Below are 16,572 nucleotides of genomic sequence, written 5' to 3' on the forward strand. Positions count from 1 at the left end.
TCGTTTTCTTAAAAACGCTTTTTAAACTCTGTTTTAACCCTCGTAACGGTCATTTATTGAATAATAGTGTTGTTTTTCGTGTAAACAAATTGAAGTTGATATATTTTTTACGGATAAACAGATTTGTTCCATGGCTCCAGGGAAAGTTTTCACTTTCACGTAAAGAATTTACATTTTAAAAGTGAAACAAGCCGTGATTTAAACTATTGAACATTAATAACTATATTAATAATCTAAATTTAAAAAGTATTTGACGAGAAAAAGCTTTATTTCTAATGCATGATATGTCAAATTCATTGCTTTTGGCGATTTAATCGACAGCAATCCGATGTTCCGTTGTTTTAATTTACTCTAAAAAATAAAATAAAATAAAAAAAGCAAGTGAGCTATTGTCCGTAGTATTCTTATTGTAGAACTTTGTCTACAATTTTGCTGTCTTGTAATATCATTAATATATATAATCATTAATATCATTAATATCATTGTCTATGAATAATGCTGTAATTTCCATCCATCCTTACATTTAATAAGTTTTTCACAAAAGTCTTTGAAGTAATGCATACCGTATAAAACAGCTTCCTCTAGTGGAGACAGTGGAGAAATTATTTCAGCCAAACGTTTCACCAATATTGAACAATATGTGTGCAAAATGTTGTGAAACGCGCTCACGCGTTTTTCGAAGACACGATTAAAAATAAATAGATAAATATACTTATATTTATCTAGACTTTTAACTCACTAAGGTGATTCTAGTCCTTAATGATAACTTTTTTAGATCTGCAAGACTATTTAGACATCTTCAAATCTGCTGTCAGATCTCTTCCCATGACAAAGTATAAAAGTAATCTTCACAATAGGTTATAATGATGTGAGACAGCAAAAGGTTTTATTTGCATTTTCAGATGATGTAACATGACTTAATAATTCCAAGTTATATTGTTTTTATTTGTGTAAACCAATAGTTAAAAACCAAAAAACATCAAAAACATCACGTTTTATACATAAAGACAGGAAAAAAATTTAGATTTGATTAAAATAATTTGAAAGTTTTCCTTTAAGCCTCTTCAGTTACTGCAGGACAGTATTGTGTTACTGATTATGAAAGTACTGGTGAACTTTCACCTGTGTACAAAAAAAAAAAGAACAGGACAGCTCCTCCCTCACCGTCTAACTCCCACTTGCCCCACTTCTGCATTTTGCACTGTTCATATCGCCACATTTAAACATCTATAAGAAAAGGAAGTCAAATAGTGTCCTGCTGCAAAATCCATAGCCTGTCATTTAGAAAAAATGAGCAGCCAAGTTCCTCTGGTCAATGTGGAAAAGTGGATCGCTGAAAACCAAGATGCTTTTCTGCCACCAGTGTGCAACAAGCTGATGTGAGTAACATGCTTTGCTAATTGTTTTTTATCCAGTAAAATCTGTTGCAGTGACTGATTTGTTTGGGAGGTTGACACCAGACATGTTAGATGCTGTGTGTGAACATGCTGTAACCACATGACTGCTTTCAATCTCTGTTTTTCTCAGGCACTTTTCCCAGTTGCTCGTCATGTTTGTTGGGGGTCCTAACACCAGGAAGGATTATCATATAGAGGAAGGGGAGGAGGTAGGAAATTAAAAGTACATAAATACAACCTTAGCCGATACAGGCAAAGGAGATTCAGCGTCTCCTTTCCCCGTATCATTGCCTTATCTTCCATGAACCTGGGCAAACTCCACCCTGCAGCTGAAATGCTGAGAGTGTGTATTTTGGCACAGTGTCCCTAATAATCTTTAACTGGGTCCTTCTTGTTGGTGGCATCCTTTGCTGTCTAGACTTGCAAACTTGCCTTATCGTATTTCCTAACATTTTCCAAAAACAACTCAGAGAAGACTGGAAAATTTCAGCAGTCCCTATTGGTTGGCTGTATTCAGCGCAGTGGTGCAGCTGGTATCAGATCCCAATCTGGGGCCTTTCTGCGTAGAGTTAGCATGTTCTCTCTGTGTATGTGTGGGTTCTCTCTGGGTACTCCAGCTTCCTCCAGTCTAAAAACATGGCTGTTAGGTTAATCGATCCCTCTAAATCGTCCTTAGGAGTGTGAATGGTTGTCTTATGTCTCTGTGTTGTTGTCTAGCGATGGATTGTGACCTGACCAAGGTATACCTTAGTTTTCACTCAGTGACCCTGCCATAGCTGAAACTACCGATTATTTTAATAACCAATTATTCCATTGAATTTTCTCTCAATTTTAAGATCTTCTTTTGGTAAAATTGCATCTTTATTCTGCTAATACTATACATTCTTGCAGTTAATGGATAATTGAAATAAAACCATTTTTTTGAAAGTATTTTCTTTCATTTGTAATTTTTTTTTAAATTGGATGTTGTATGAAAAAACATGCATATTGCCCAACCCTAGTGAAAATCTCCCATTGGACAGTGAATAATAAAAATTTATTATTTTACATTCTTCTGACTCTCAAAGGTAAAAAAAATGTCAATAATTTATTACTCTGGCCTCATGATTGAATCATTCCATTAAATAAACAAAGGTTCACAGAGTTTAATCAATAAATATTTTGGATATTTTAAAGATTTCTTCAGTATGCATGGATAAATCATCAAGCCAAATATTTCTTTTATATACTAACATTCATATCTTGGAGAGTTCATCATCTCAGTTATGTAGAATAAGTGGCTAAAGCTGAAAGGTTTAGCAAGGACATTTTGAGGGGAGGGGGAGAAAGCAGTTCTTGCAGGTGAAAGGTCAAATCTGATGTGTTCATGTTCACCACACAGTCTCCAGATTGTGCAACTGCAGCCTTTAAATAACGACATTTAACCCATTTCTTGTCTTTTTCTGTTTGAAATAGTTGTTTTTCCAGCTGAAGGGAGACATGTGTCTGAAAGTGATTGAAAATGGCGTCCACAAGGACGTTCACATCAAAGAAGGCGAGGTAAGCGCTGACGTTTCACCCACATCTGGAACAGAAACCTGTCTTTTCTCTTTATAGAGCATTAAAACACACTTGAATCATAATCTTTGCCTCACTGTATGATTTTTTTCCTCACTTTTAGATGTTTCTGCTCCCAGCTCGAATCCCCCACTCTCCGCAGAGAAAGGCCAACACCGTTGGACTGGTGGTGGAGCGAAGGCGACTGCTGACTGAAACTGACTGCCTGAGGTTCACCTCTCTTCTTCTGCTCACCTCTTCCCTCATTTCAACTCCTACTTTTCTAATACAGCCTCAAAATTATTCATCCTCAAATATATGTATGCGCATTGAAAAAACACAAACTCTTACCAAGTAATTTTGGTCTAATTTCTAGTGCAAATATCTTAGCAAACTTGAAATAAGACTAACTAACTAATAAGTAACTTTTTAGCAAGATATAGATTATTTAACTCATAAGACATTTTCCCATGTTATAAGTTAATTTATCTGCCAATAGAACAAGTACTTTTTCATCAATATTTAGATATAGAGGCTTAAAACAAGCCTCTGTATCTTGCTAAAAAGTTACTTGTAAGTTTGTCTTTTTTCAAACGCAACAAGATATTTGCCCTAGAAACTAGACTAAAATTACTCAGTAAGGTTTTGTGTTTTTGCAGCGCTTCTTCAGCTTCTTCACAGTGTTGGGCGTTTTTAGGTGCCTTAGTGTCACCAGTACCTGTCGCTTCTTGTAGGTACTACGTGGACAACACCACCGACATCCTGTTCGAGAGATGGTTCTACTGCGAGAATCTGGGGACACAACTGGTTCCGATTATCAAAGAGTGAGACACGTTTCTACTTTTATTTCATCAGGATTCATTGAAGTTTATGATGTCGGTCGATCTGTCACTCACAGATTCATGGCATCAAACCAGGCTAAGACGGGAAAACCGGATCCAGGTGAGCTTTTTGCTACCTGCTTCCACATGTCTAATATGAACTCTGTTCCATTTCTGAAGAATAAACTGCTGACATTTTTGTTTTTGAACAGATGAAGTTTTCAGAGAGCCTCCGTTCCAGATGAACACCATGAATGTGATGACACCGTTTTCCTTCAAGGACTGGCTCAACAAACAGAGGCCGTCTTTGGCTAACGGCAGGCCCATCAACATCTTTGGAGCTCAGTTTGAGACAGAGGTAGGAGGTGTCACTCTAACGTTTCAGCTTTCTGTAAAGACAGATTGTTTCATTGAAATGGATACATACACAAACAAACAAATTAAAACCACTAATTAGGACTTGGTTGTGTTTGCATCATAGTATATTGTTTTTATCTCTAAGCCTAAACAGGGTGAATATAAACCAAATTTCTTCTCTCTGTCTCGCATCACATCTATAAAGCCTGCAAGTTGAAAGCTGCCTTCTACATTGTAAAGCCTGACTTTCAGAAGTGTCTAATTACAGACAAATTATAGTTTTAGTGCTTCCTCTGCATGTTTGAGGGAGTGCTGAAAGCTGCATGTTTCTGCAGCTCAGAATATTGGATTCACCAAAACAAACCAGATGAAATGTTATTTATTTAAGCTTAAAGTCTCATGTTTTTGTTTTATGTTTGGTTGGTTATATTACAACAAAGCCTATCTCAATAATAACAAAGTGTTAGACTTCCTGGTAATCAAACTAAGATGTCTGGACTAGTGCATACAAACAGAATAATAATAATGAATAAAACAAGGTTTTCTCTATTTATTTGTCTTTGACAGGTAATGGTGTTTGGACCTGGACTTACAGAGACCTCAGTCCAGCAAACTGATTTGTGGATTTGGCAAATGGCACGTACACACTTCCTGTCCCAACTCCTCTAATAACCTCCATAAGCTCCTAACAGCTAATCCTACCAACACATCTCCTCTCTGTCTCTCCCAGGAGGGATCTTCAGCAGTGACCATGGCGGAGCAGACGTTCAGTTTGACTTCAGGAGATAGTTTGCTCATCCCCGAACAGAGCCAGTGAGTCAATTTTAATAAATAATATTAAAAATGCAAATTATCTGGTGCTTTCCAGGTCTCAGAATTACATTGATACAACTTTAAATGGATGCTGATTTTGACAGAATATGTTAGCTAATCAGGTGGAAATTAGGACAAAACACAAAAACTGATTTTAAGTTAAATGTTCAAGTCAGGTAGATTGTATAAAACTTATCTATCACCGACTTTCAAATCAAGTATGCAAGTGGAAAGGAATGGCTACTTTTTAATAGGAATAAACCTCGAGAAGTGCCAGGTACAGCATGAGCAGCCATCTGCTGATGTTTGTTGAAGATTAAGTCAAGCATGTAACTGCTGATCTGACACAACGATCTTTCATGTTTGAAGAGAATGGTCGAAAATTGAGAAAATGTACTTTGAGTGGCAGAAACTCTCTGGATATTGTAGAAATATTAGTAAGTTATATGTACATAATCACTGATTAAACTGTATTATATGGTGGCCAAAAGGTACAAAGGTACTGCAAACGGCAAAATACTCTGCAAACATGAATGATGCAAACGGTAAACCACACAAACACAGAAAATAAATGTAACAAAAAACAAACACTGCAAGAAATATGCTGGAATCACAGAAAACAGAAGCAAAAACCTACAATCAACAAAATAAATGCAAACAAAAAAAAAATGCTGCAACCACAGGAGATGGAAGCAAATTAGAAAATGTCATAAATAGCAAAAACAACAAGCACAAATGCTGAAAACTCGCTCCACAAAACAGAAGTCCTCCAGACCACTAGGGGGAGTCTGGAGTAAGTAATATTACCAACATAAATAAATTCTGTATTATTGTAAAAGATTGTGTTTTTGAGAAAGTCATTAAGTATATCATACTTTTTCTATCTCCCTCCAACTTTATTCTGTAAATCCCATTAAATTATAACATCCAATCTCTACTGGGGGCCTGAAACCATACGACTCCCCCTAGTGGTCTGGAGCACTTCTGTTTTTGCAAAGCGAGTTTCCAGCTTTTTATACTTGCTCACATTTGTGCATTTTGCTTCTATTTCCTGCTGTTATAGCATTTTGTATTTATTTGTTTTGTTGATTGTAGGTTTTTGCTTCTATTTTCTGTGCTGTTTGCTGTGTGTGTTTGCACCTCTAACTGTGGATTTAACATAAACTGGAATGAATTGAAGCAATGCTGTTCATTTGATCCCTACTAGAGCCTCTGCAAGAGATTTTTAACTCATCAAATAGATGGAAAAATACAGCTTTAGAAGAGCATGTTGGAAATATCAAAGAACTTTTAAATTTGACTTTACCACAAATTAAAACAAGTTTATCCTCAAATGTACGTACTTTGACTGCAAAACAACCCCAAGTCATCACCCCTCCAGCACAATGCTTGGCAGTCGGTAAAAGTGTTGGTGCTAATTTGCTGTTTTCCAAAGATAACGACGTTCATTACATTAAACCATTATAAAAATGTGAAAAACAAATTATTTTCCATTGTTGTGCTTGGGATTTTACTCAAGCTAGGTTGAAGATTTTCCAGAAGGAGCAAATTGGAGCACCTCTAATTTTTCAGATACATTCACATTTAGCATGCGAACTAAGACCTGCTGAAGTCTACTGTTTTTACAATACAAAAACAAATTGCATTAGATTAGCAGTTCCCATTGCTGCCAACCCTTTAAAAGAAGACAATCGAGAACAAGCACAATTTGGTTGTGCTTGAGAACTAAAATTATCTCTCACCACATTGACAAACCACAAATTCATTGGAACTGTTTCAGGCACTGATGAGTGGGAACATGTGCTAATATGAGCAGAAATTGTAATGTTTCCTTGGCATTATGTTGCCACACACCTGAATGCCCCAGGCCGGCAGTATGAATAAACACCTAGTTTAAAGATGAGCCAGTCAGTGAATCATTCGATGAATTATTCAGTGCAGTTCACACACCACTTCCTGTCCTTAGGTTGATATCTGATAAATAAGTATTGAGAGAAAATGCAATTTAATGTTGTCTTCTTGGAAAATTAGCATGATTCTGATAGAAATTCTGGTGCAAACATGTAATTTATGTTTCTTTTGTAGGTACAAGTGGCAGAGGAATGAGGGGACTGTGGCCTTGGTCGTCGTGCAAAATCCAGAGCGGAAGAGAACCTAATTGTCAACTACACACCTTCAAAATTCACTTAAATAGATAGAAGTAGTAAGGGTGTTAACGTTTTTATTAAAACATGTATTTTTATTAATGACATTGACATGAAACTTACACCAGAGGTCAGTAGCAAACCAAAAAATCCACACACAAAAATGAGACCAAAACAAATCATTTTCAACTCTGATGATACAGGGAGAAAGTAATAACACACTTACTGAATTTTTCAGCTTTTTTCTTTCTGGGTTTTATCATCAGCTCTTTAATGAAGAACATGCAGTTACATTCCTCCTCATACTTTCTTTAATTATCTGACGTTTCCTAGCACTTTATGCTCAAAAACAACCTCACACCTTCTTGTTCTTTGGTGTTTTAGGAGTGATATTCACTCCAGATCCTCCTGCAAACGTCTGTTCTCTTAATATTTCATTGGCTTCCCAAAATACTCTGTAGAAAACTTTAAAAGATATTTATCATGGGTTTTCTTTATTAGTGGAGTTTTTCCCAGTGAGTTGTACAATTGCAGTTGAGTGAATATTTCTTTGAAATTAAGTTTAAAGAAATACGTTTTGCAATAATGAGGTTGTGAATTGAGCGTTTTGGTTTGACCCATCATGTTTGTTGAGTAATGAAAAAACGTTTCATAGACGATCACTGCAGAGTAAATTATTATTAAATTAGTATTAGTCAGACCTGACATTCTATGTTGTCCAACACATTTTCTATGTATTATCTCACTTAATTATTCTTAAATTAATGCGTGGATTTGTGTTGTTAATGACATCTGGGGTGAATTTTGAACAAACATCCTATTAGAAGTATGTTTATTAAGAAAAACAATAACTTGTTCAATGCGCTTTGTATAATGGTAATAAATAATGCCAATTTCATTTAGTTTTATTATTTAGTGAAGTTAAGCATAATGAAAGAAGAACTTTATTCTGAAACTGTTTTTTAAGCTAACAGGAATAAAATGACATGATATAATTTTTCTCGCCTGGCCTTGTTTTCTAATGGAAGTGTGTTGAAAACTACCTTCATCATCAAACCTCAGGGAGAAACGTACTTGACTGATTCATGAATGGGAAAGATCCAAAAACACAAGTTTTGACGCGCACCAGGAACAAAACCCTGCTGTAAGATAGTTGCCAGGTTCTCATTTCCCAAAAATTGTGCAAACTATCCCGATTTTCTTAAGAAAATATTGAAAATTAATAAGCATGCAAATGTTGCCTTTTCCCTCCAAGAGGCCTGCTGAGACACATTCCTGCCCTGGACAAAATCCAAACTTCCCACAGTGTCTTTTACTCCAGTAGGACCAGATAAGGCAGACAGAAGCAGGAAAAATACAGAAATTTTTAATTATGAAACTGTTAAAAATATAATAACATTGTATTCCTGCAAAAAAAATGACAACAAATGTTGTGTGGGTTTAGTTTAGTTTACTTTAGTTTAGAAATGAAATAAAAACAAAAATAAAACAGCAACATGGAAGACAACATAGCAGAATACATGTAATTTTAGGTTAAATGCATAATTAACTCTATACTTAAGTTCACAACCAGGAACTGAGATTGCTTGAAATCTATTAAAAGTTGGGTGATTTTAGATTATTATGAAATCAGTTGTTTTTCAATCTTATCTTTAGCGTATTCTTGATTAGAGACTAAAAGTCTTCAAATTTTTAATTTTGAAACCATTAAAAACACAGTAATACTGTGCTATTCCAGCTGAAAATGACATTAAATGTCATGTTGGTGATTTTGGAAAGACATAATTTAAGATAATCATGAAATCAGTCGTTTTTCAATGTTATCTTTAGCGCAGTGTTAATTGGAGATTAAAAATCTCAACCTTTTTAATCATTAAATGTTAAAAATACAATAGCATTGTGTCGTTTCTGCAAAAAAATGACATGAAATGTTATGAGGGTGATTTTGGAAGGATGTTGTTTAAGATAATCATGAAAGTAATCATTTTTTCAATGTTATTCTTACCTAGCACTTGATTGGAAATTTAAAAAAATCTTAAATTTTTTAATTATGACAGTGTTAAAAATACTCCAACATTGTGTTGTTCCAGCTAAAAATGACATTAAATGTCATGTGGGTGATTTTGGAAGGACATAATTTAAGGTAACCATGAAATCAGTTGTTTTTCAATCTTATCCTTAGCGTATTCTTGATTACATGCTGCTCCGCTATAAATCCAGCTACAGCCCAGGCTGGGGCATAATCCAGAGTCACCAGTCCTCCCAGATTGTAGCGATGGGCTGAGTAATCCCACGGACAGGCCCCCAGCAGGCTCAGCCCCACGCCCCAGCTGAACTCCCACATGTAAATGAATAAAGTGTAAACTGCCAGCCTCACAGGGAGCGAGCGGCTCTGGGCCAGCAGCCAGGCCCTCAGGGCCTCCATGCAGAAGATGGCGGAGCCGTACATGGGCAACGCCCACATGCTGCTGTGGCCCGGCAGCCTCTGGTCCCGGGTGCTGCACCAGTCGTACACGGCGGTGAAGGCCACCTCGCAAAGGCAGCCGTGCAGAGCGTAAACATAGAGACGAAACAAGGCTGAGAGGGGACCGTCAGACTCTGCTGGGGGTTCATCTCCAACAGCAGTCCCTGCAACACACACACGCACACACACACACGCACGCACGCACACACTGAAATGAGTTTGTCTTGAAAGTCTATTTGGAAAGTTTTATGTGATTTAATTTAGGATAACTGTAAACTTTCAGTCACTTTTTAAATAGTAAATTGGAAAATGGACTGAACTCAGAACAGAACAGAATATAATTTTTCTTTCTGTTCTGTATATCAAGTATATCAATATACTTTATTGATCCTAAGGGGAAATTCAATTCAATCGCCATTTTTACACTTACATTCCTGTTTCTACTTCTTCGAAAAACAGCCCAAGTGCTGAAAAAACACCAATCCATTTTTTAGGTAATAAATTAACGTTTCAAAGTCGAGTCTGGAAAATGAGCCGTTTCAAACACCTTCCGAATGTTGAGACAGCCGTTACCAAGCAACCCCAGCTGTAACCTAGCAAACCAATCAGAACGCTGAGTTGAGGGGGCGTGGCTAGCAGCAGTTTATTTGGATTTAAAGTGACAAGACGTCCTAAAAACAGCCCATAGGCAGAACCATATGGGCAGAACTGACTATCTAAGGATGATTTTGTGTAAAAAATGTAATGAACATTTAGACCTGTCCTAACCTATTCAAGGAAGCGTAATAGGTCACATCTGACCTTTAAACATCCTCATCCATAATAATGATATCACTCTAATTGTTTGGAAATTGTGTTCTAACTCAACCAAGGCTGATAGGCAGGAACAGTTCCTTCTTTAAAAAGCTGATGTCTTTCCTCTCCAATAGAAAACTCTAGTAGCTATAAAATTTTTCAAAATTGATAAGTTAATCAAATGAAAGTGGTTAAAAATAAATGGCCACTATCTGCTCTCTTAAATCAAAATGGAGCAATTTTCATTCCAACTTGGCTTAATGTGTTTGTTAAATAATTACAGTGTGGAATATGTAAAGTTTTTTAAAAGTATTTCAGAACCTGTTTGGACCAGATCACTGCAAAAAACGTCTTAAAACTTGACCTTGACTCTAGTTGAATAATATGAACACAGTAACCAGATACTGGAATGAAGTTAATTGCTGAGAAATGACTCAAATGATATAAAATTGAGACTCAATGTCAGGTGTGGTGGTTGCGAGGTGGTGAGGAGAGACGCAGAGACCCATGTTGTGATAAAGATGATAGATTTAATGAAGAAAGCTCAACAGTCCAGAACAAGCAGCACGGCAGAGACTCAGCACACAGCTAACTACCGGTAGCAACTGAAAAACTAAGGACTGAAAAAGAGACCTAAACCAACACAGGACTTGACAGTTCTACTGTGATGGCAGGCAGACAAATGACATACATTTGACAAGGACCCGACAAGAGACAGCGACAACAGGTGGACTTAAATACACAGGGAGGGTAATCAGGTAACTAGACACACCTGGGAAGCAATCAATGGGGGCAGAGACAGAGACTCACAGGACAGAAACTGAACACAGAAAACCCCTAAAAATAAATACACAGAAACACGGATCATGACACTCAAATAATATAAACTTGAGAAGCTTATTATGTTATTATGTTATTATTTATTTGTAAATATCATAAGTTATGAAATACTTGAAATGGATTCCTATTAGGCAATAAGTAAAAGTCATTAAAAATAAAGCTCCACCTAGACAAGACCGGTGGGTTTTGAGATAGCCTGAAGGGATTAAATCAGTTGACTGCGTTCTGCCAAGGAAAACATTTGTGAATGGTATTTAGTTTGTGAAAAATAAAAATGCTAAGCTACATTTGATGAAACCAACATGCATGCAGTTTGGCAAATAACTACAGTATATTTCACAAATAAAAATGTGAATCAATTGTTAACTGTGTGTTTCATGACTTTATATTTTTGTGTTTTTATAATATAAAGCACCTTGAAATGCCTTGTTGCTGAAATGTGCCGTACAAAAAAACCTGACTTGATTTAAAGGTTAATCTATAAACTGAACTGATCTCTCTGTACAGTTTCTCAGAGCTGCAGGAAATACCCGGCCTCTGATGTACGACAACGATCTACAGCTGTAGCGGCTCAAAATCCTTATCACAACATCAACGACCACAGCTGAGTCACAGAGGAACGTTTAATCACTGAGAAACATCAAAACACTTTACACTGTGAAGCAGCAAATGAATTAATTCATGGGTTATTAGAGTTTGACAAAAGAGTTATTGTCAAACTCTTTTGTGAAAAGAGTTTGATAATAACTCTTTTGCTTGCTTTTCATCTAAGCAAAAGTTTGCCTAGATGAAAGATTGATGTGCATCTTTTCTGTTCAATAACACTGGTGAGTGACTCTTTATTTGTAATTTCATGTAAAAAAGGGTTAATTCTTGAATTAACTTTATATAAAATGGTATTTTAATTTTATCTGGTTGAAGTCAGGTTGAATACATCCAGGAAGTATTACCATACTGCTATTAATAGGTGTTGACTTCTTAATTAAAGAGAAACTCCTCTATGTAGCATGAAAAAATATAAAACTAGTGTAAGGAATAAATTGTAAAACACAACATTAACTGAAGCGTAAAATGATTTTCTCGGGAAGACTTTTACTTTAGCCTGAAGCTGTGCCCTCCTGCAGTTTCCACTGACTTACTTATGAGAAGTGACAAAGCTTTTCAGACTTAATGTGAAGACTTTCAGGTAAAACAATCAGGTGAACATGCTCTGAACGAGTGAGTCGCCTGCAGCAAACACACTGCAGCTTTTCTATGACGTCTGAACCGGGACGACTGACTGTTGATGGTAAAAGTCACAGTTTCACTACCAACTCTCGTCTGCTGAGTCATATTTTAATATAAAGTTACGATAAAAAGAAAATACCGCTACTTTTTCAGCTAGTGGAACAACCTAAACTTTCCTATTTTACAGATTGACGTCATTTATTGGAACTAAGTCAACCAACGGTGACCAAATGTTTTGGCATAAAGGCCACAAAATTTATAATTTTATTCTTAACATAATAAGAAAAACCAATATATTTATTATTTTTACCTGTTAAATAAACAACAAACTAAACACACAATATTTTAGTAAAATAAGCAAAGCAGTCAGATTTTTGTAGACAAGTGTTGCATGAATCAGGTTTACATGTTTTTTTTTTTTTAAACAGCAAGTCATATTCTAAAATTGTTAATTTTTCTGGATTTTTCTGAATCTTTTTTAGCAACAGGAACAAGATTTCGATCAGTCTTTTTTCATTTTACCAAGTTAATTAAATAGGCGTTCTCAAATGTGGGTCTTAGTAAAAACAACTGGATGCTTTTGGTCCCTATATTAATACTTTGTGCTGCACCTTAAATTTTCTATTTTTCCATTTTAATAGTATCTATTTTTATCAAATCTCACCACAATGTTGTTTTTAAATTTGTATCTTCACCAATTGCCTGAACTGAACAACCAAATTTAGGCTTTTTGAACTGCGATCAATCATCCTGAGGGCCAAAAATGGCCCCTGGACCGCACTTTGAACAACCCTGGAGGACATTTTGCTGTTTCCTTCAAATCTAAGAGGCAAAGTAGAATTCAGGTGCCACTAATAAACCAACGAAGAAGAAAGTATGGGCTTCTTTCTTGGTTATCACTGTAGCTATCGACACTGGTGAAAAACTTCAGTCTTGGTGGCTCCTTTGCTGTTTTTAAACTATTTTTAAGCGTTTTGTTTCTTAATCTAGACTTTAACACATCCAAATATCTTGAACAGATGTCTATAAATTCCTCTAAAAGACTTTCTGCCTTTTGTATAGTTGAAACCAGAAGTTTACATACACAATAAAAAGACAAGTGCATTTTTTTCACACTAACGTGAAATTAGAATAAATATTTCCCATTTTATGCCAATTAAAACAAGAAATTCCAACATTTTTCCATTTACTAAATGCCAGAATAATGAGAGATAATTTTTAAGGCTATTGTAAAGTTAATGAACACTAAGATTATTATGCCTTTAAGCAATTTGGGACAAAACATCAACAACTTCAAAACATCTGAGCTAATTAGAGACACACCTGAAACAGAGTGCTTCCTTGCATCATGGGAAATAAATCAGCCAAAGTATAAGGAAGATAATTGTGGACTTGCATAAGTCTGGTTCGAATGGGGTGCAATTTCCAGATGTCGTTAAAACAAATAATTATATGCAAGTACAAACAAGATGGGAACGTTCAACCATCATCATCCCGCTCAGGGAGGAGATGGGTTCTGGTCCGCAATGTTAATGTCAACCCAGTAACAAAAGCAAAAACCTGGTAAGTGTGTTATTATCTACAGTGAAACGAATATGAACATGAGCTGAAAGGCCACTCTGTTACTGCAAAAGAAACATAAAAACAACAGTTTAATGTTTGCAAATGCACACAGGGACAAAGAAATGAATTAATAATAAAAATTAATAGAACACCATTCTGACTGTTTAACACGGAGGTGGCAGCATTATGTTGTGGGGTTGTTTTGCTGCAGGAGGGACTGGTGCACTTCACAAAACAGCATTGTGAGGACAGAACATTATGTGGAAATACTGAAGCAACATCGAAAGACGCTGCAGGATGTAAAAACTTGGGCACAAATGGGTTTTACAATGGCTATAAAAAACATGTTCATTACATTTTTTGGCAAGACAGGCCCACAGAATGATGCAGCCACCACTTTACCTGACTGTTAGTGTGATATTTTCTTTAGCTTGAAAGCCATTTCATGGGTCCTAATCCAAACATTCGGCTTATAATTGCGAACAAACAGCTCATTATTTGTCTCCAATTAGCAAATTTCCATCAAGGTGGCCTATTATGCTTTCTCGATCAAGTTAGAAAAGGTTTATGGCCTACACATGTTCATTACCTTTTCATTTGCACAAAAATTATTCTTATATAATGAGATTTCAGTCTGCTCAGTTCTGCCTGTTAGCTGTTTTAGGACCTTTTGTCACTTTAAATCAAAATAAGCTGCTGCTAGCCACGCCCCCAAACTCAACATTTACACTCGCAAATAAAAATGGCTGCAAACAGATGCCCAATTATACAACCGTACATGTTTGAAAAGCAGAAGTGGCGCCTCCTGCACAACAAACAAAAATGCAGCAAATGGTTTCAGAACAGTAAGTCTACAAAAAGAAAACAAAAAACATTTGATTTTCCAGCAACCATTGTACAGTGAATGCAGCGGTAAAACCAGCTGACCAAATGTGCTGGAGCTCAACTTGTGTTGCTAGGTAATGTGCGGAACTGTGTCGGGATTGCTAGGTAACTCCACTTTGCCCGTCGAATGTTCCTTAACATTTAAGAAGTTTTTGAAAGACCAAAAGCATTAGCTTATTTCCAAAAAAGCTGCCTTAATGGGAAAGGCCAATTCCTTCTTAAGAAAAGTCGGCCAGTTGGTCAAAAGGACTAAATAATTATTCACGATTACAAGATTAATATTTGGAGGAGAAGTCATGGTCATGCTGTCAAGCCAAAGAACAATCCCAACTGCCATGCAAAGTGGTGGCTGCGTCTTTCTGTGGGTCTGACTTGCTGTCAGTGGATGGAGTAATCAATAAAAACCTCAAATGTCTTCAATTTGAGCTGAAATTAACAGTTGAAACTTGGAGACAGTTGCGTTTTCTAACTGGATAATGATCCTAATCAAACATCCAAACTGATTCTGGATAACATGAAGCCCAGATATCAAAACTGTTGAAAAAGTTTATGTTAAGGTTACAAACTGGGTCTGTGCCATTAAGCTAATTGAATTTCATCAATTCTACCCAGAAAAGATGCTAAACATCCAACAGGATTTATGCTAGTCGCTTGCCAATGCTTACAAATTGGTGCAACTTGTTTAAAGATTTAACTAAATCATCTACTCACTCCATCCTGGAAAAATAATGACTCATTTTGAGGGTATGTAGTGACAAATATTATTACCGTACTTAAACCTTTCTCTGTTATCGTGAGGAAAATGAAGGTGTGTAACAAATTGCACTCTGAAACATGATAAGGTTTTATTAATATCGTTTTTGCTGCACTTTGTTCCATGCATAATGCTCCTCCTTCGTTTTCCGCTTACGGGACACACACCTCTAATGTGGATTAACAAGCTAATAGTCCTGCTTAGCAAATTAAAGACACGACTAATCATCAACAAGCATTCACTCTGTGCGAACAAACTCTTTAAATGATCAACACGACGACACAGACAAGTGTGTATTATTTCTGATAAATTAAGACATTAATAAATTTGCATTATTGAGATTAATTCAAGCGAAAATAAGGTGAGGAATTTAATTTGAGGCTGGAAATTTCAGTTTTTGAAGCTAATTAAATGCAATTAAAAGTAAAACTCTCACCTCGACCACTTCTCCCTCCCTCTGCTACTTTTCTGCCCTTCATCCCTGGCCGGTGTATAGATCTGTGCGCCTTTATAATCCCTCTGCTTCCCCTTGTGTGTGCACGTGCGTGTGAGTGTGGATTCTGGGCTAAACATTAAGCCGCTCCATGTTATCAGACACTGATGTCTCTGTGGTCCAGTTGTGAAGTGAGGAGGAGAAACCTGGACCAACCTGAGGGGAAAAATTCTGCATGGAGGGCACATTAACGTCAATATTGATCCCATGACGGCTGCATGAATGCTCGCTTTTAGCTATAGAGGAAGAGTGCAAACACATTTATTGATGGGTTTCTCAAAGCCAAACTTGGCAGTGTCTGTATTACGAAAAGGTTCTGTTTAATACAGCGTCTCTTTCGAATTAGAGGGGTTATCAGTGAGCTGCAGCAGAGGGGAGTGTCAGAGAAACTGGTGTAATAAATAGATCAGTTTGAATTTGAGCTAGCTGATGTTTTAGATGTTGAATAAAGTGCCAGTTTTCTTTAGTTTGTCTGGTCATCTT

The 16,572-nt window shown here is 36.4% G+C and overlaps 2 protein-coding genes across 2 annotated transcripts; one reads left to right on the forward strand and one right to left on the reverse strand.

The window, feature by feature from the left end:
• The first annotated feature begins 98 nt into the window (after positions 1 to 98).
• haao (3-hydroxyanthranilate 3,4-dioxygenase) lies at positions 99 to 8,063 on the forward strand. The gene is made up of 10 exons (XM_015007752.2): positions 99 to 1,379; positions 1,528 to 1,606; positions 2,853 to 2,936; positions 3,058 to 3,164; positions 3,668 to 3,757; positions 3,832 to 3,875; positions 3,967 to 4,112; positions 4,679 to 4,747; positions 4,842 to 4,924; positions 7,010 to 8,063. The coding sequence occupies exons 1-10, from the start codon at positions 1,291 to 1,293 to the stop codon at positions 7,080 to 7,082; spliced, it is 864 nt and encodes a 287-aa protein (XP_014863238.2). The 5' UTR covers positions 99 to 1,290; the 3' UTR covers positions 7,083 to 8,063.
• A 356-nt stretch (positions 8,064 to 8,419) lies between these two features.
• Positions 8,420 to 16,118, reverse strand: LOC106930297 (transmembrane protein 229b-like). The gene is made up of 2 exons (XM_088013149.1): positions 16,033 to 16,118; positions 8,420 to 9,696 (listed from the first exon to the last, which is right to left on the reverse strand). The coding sequence occupies exons 1-2, from the start codon at positions 16,073 to 16,075 to the stop codon at positions 9,224 to 9,226; spliced, it is 516 nt and encodes a 171-aa protein (XP_087869275.1). The 5' UTR covers positions 16,076 to 16,118; the 3' UTR covers positions 8,420 to 9,223.
• Between the last annotated feature and the right edge of the window lie 454 nt (positions 16,119 to 16,572).

The sequence above is a fragment of the Poecilia mexicana genome, unplaced genomic scaffold (genome assembly GCF_051168715.1).
Source record: "Poecilia mexicana isolate PSO_F unplaced genomic scaffold, ASM5116871v1 scaffold_15, whole genome shotgun sequence".
NCBI lineage: Eukaryota > Metazoa > Chordata > Actinopteri > Cyprinodontiformes > Poeciliidae > Poecilia > Poecilia mexicana.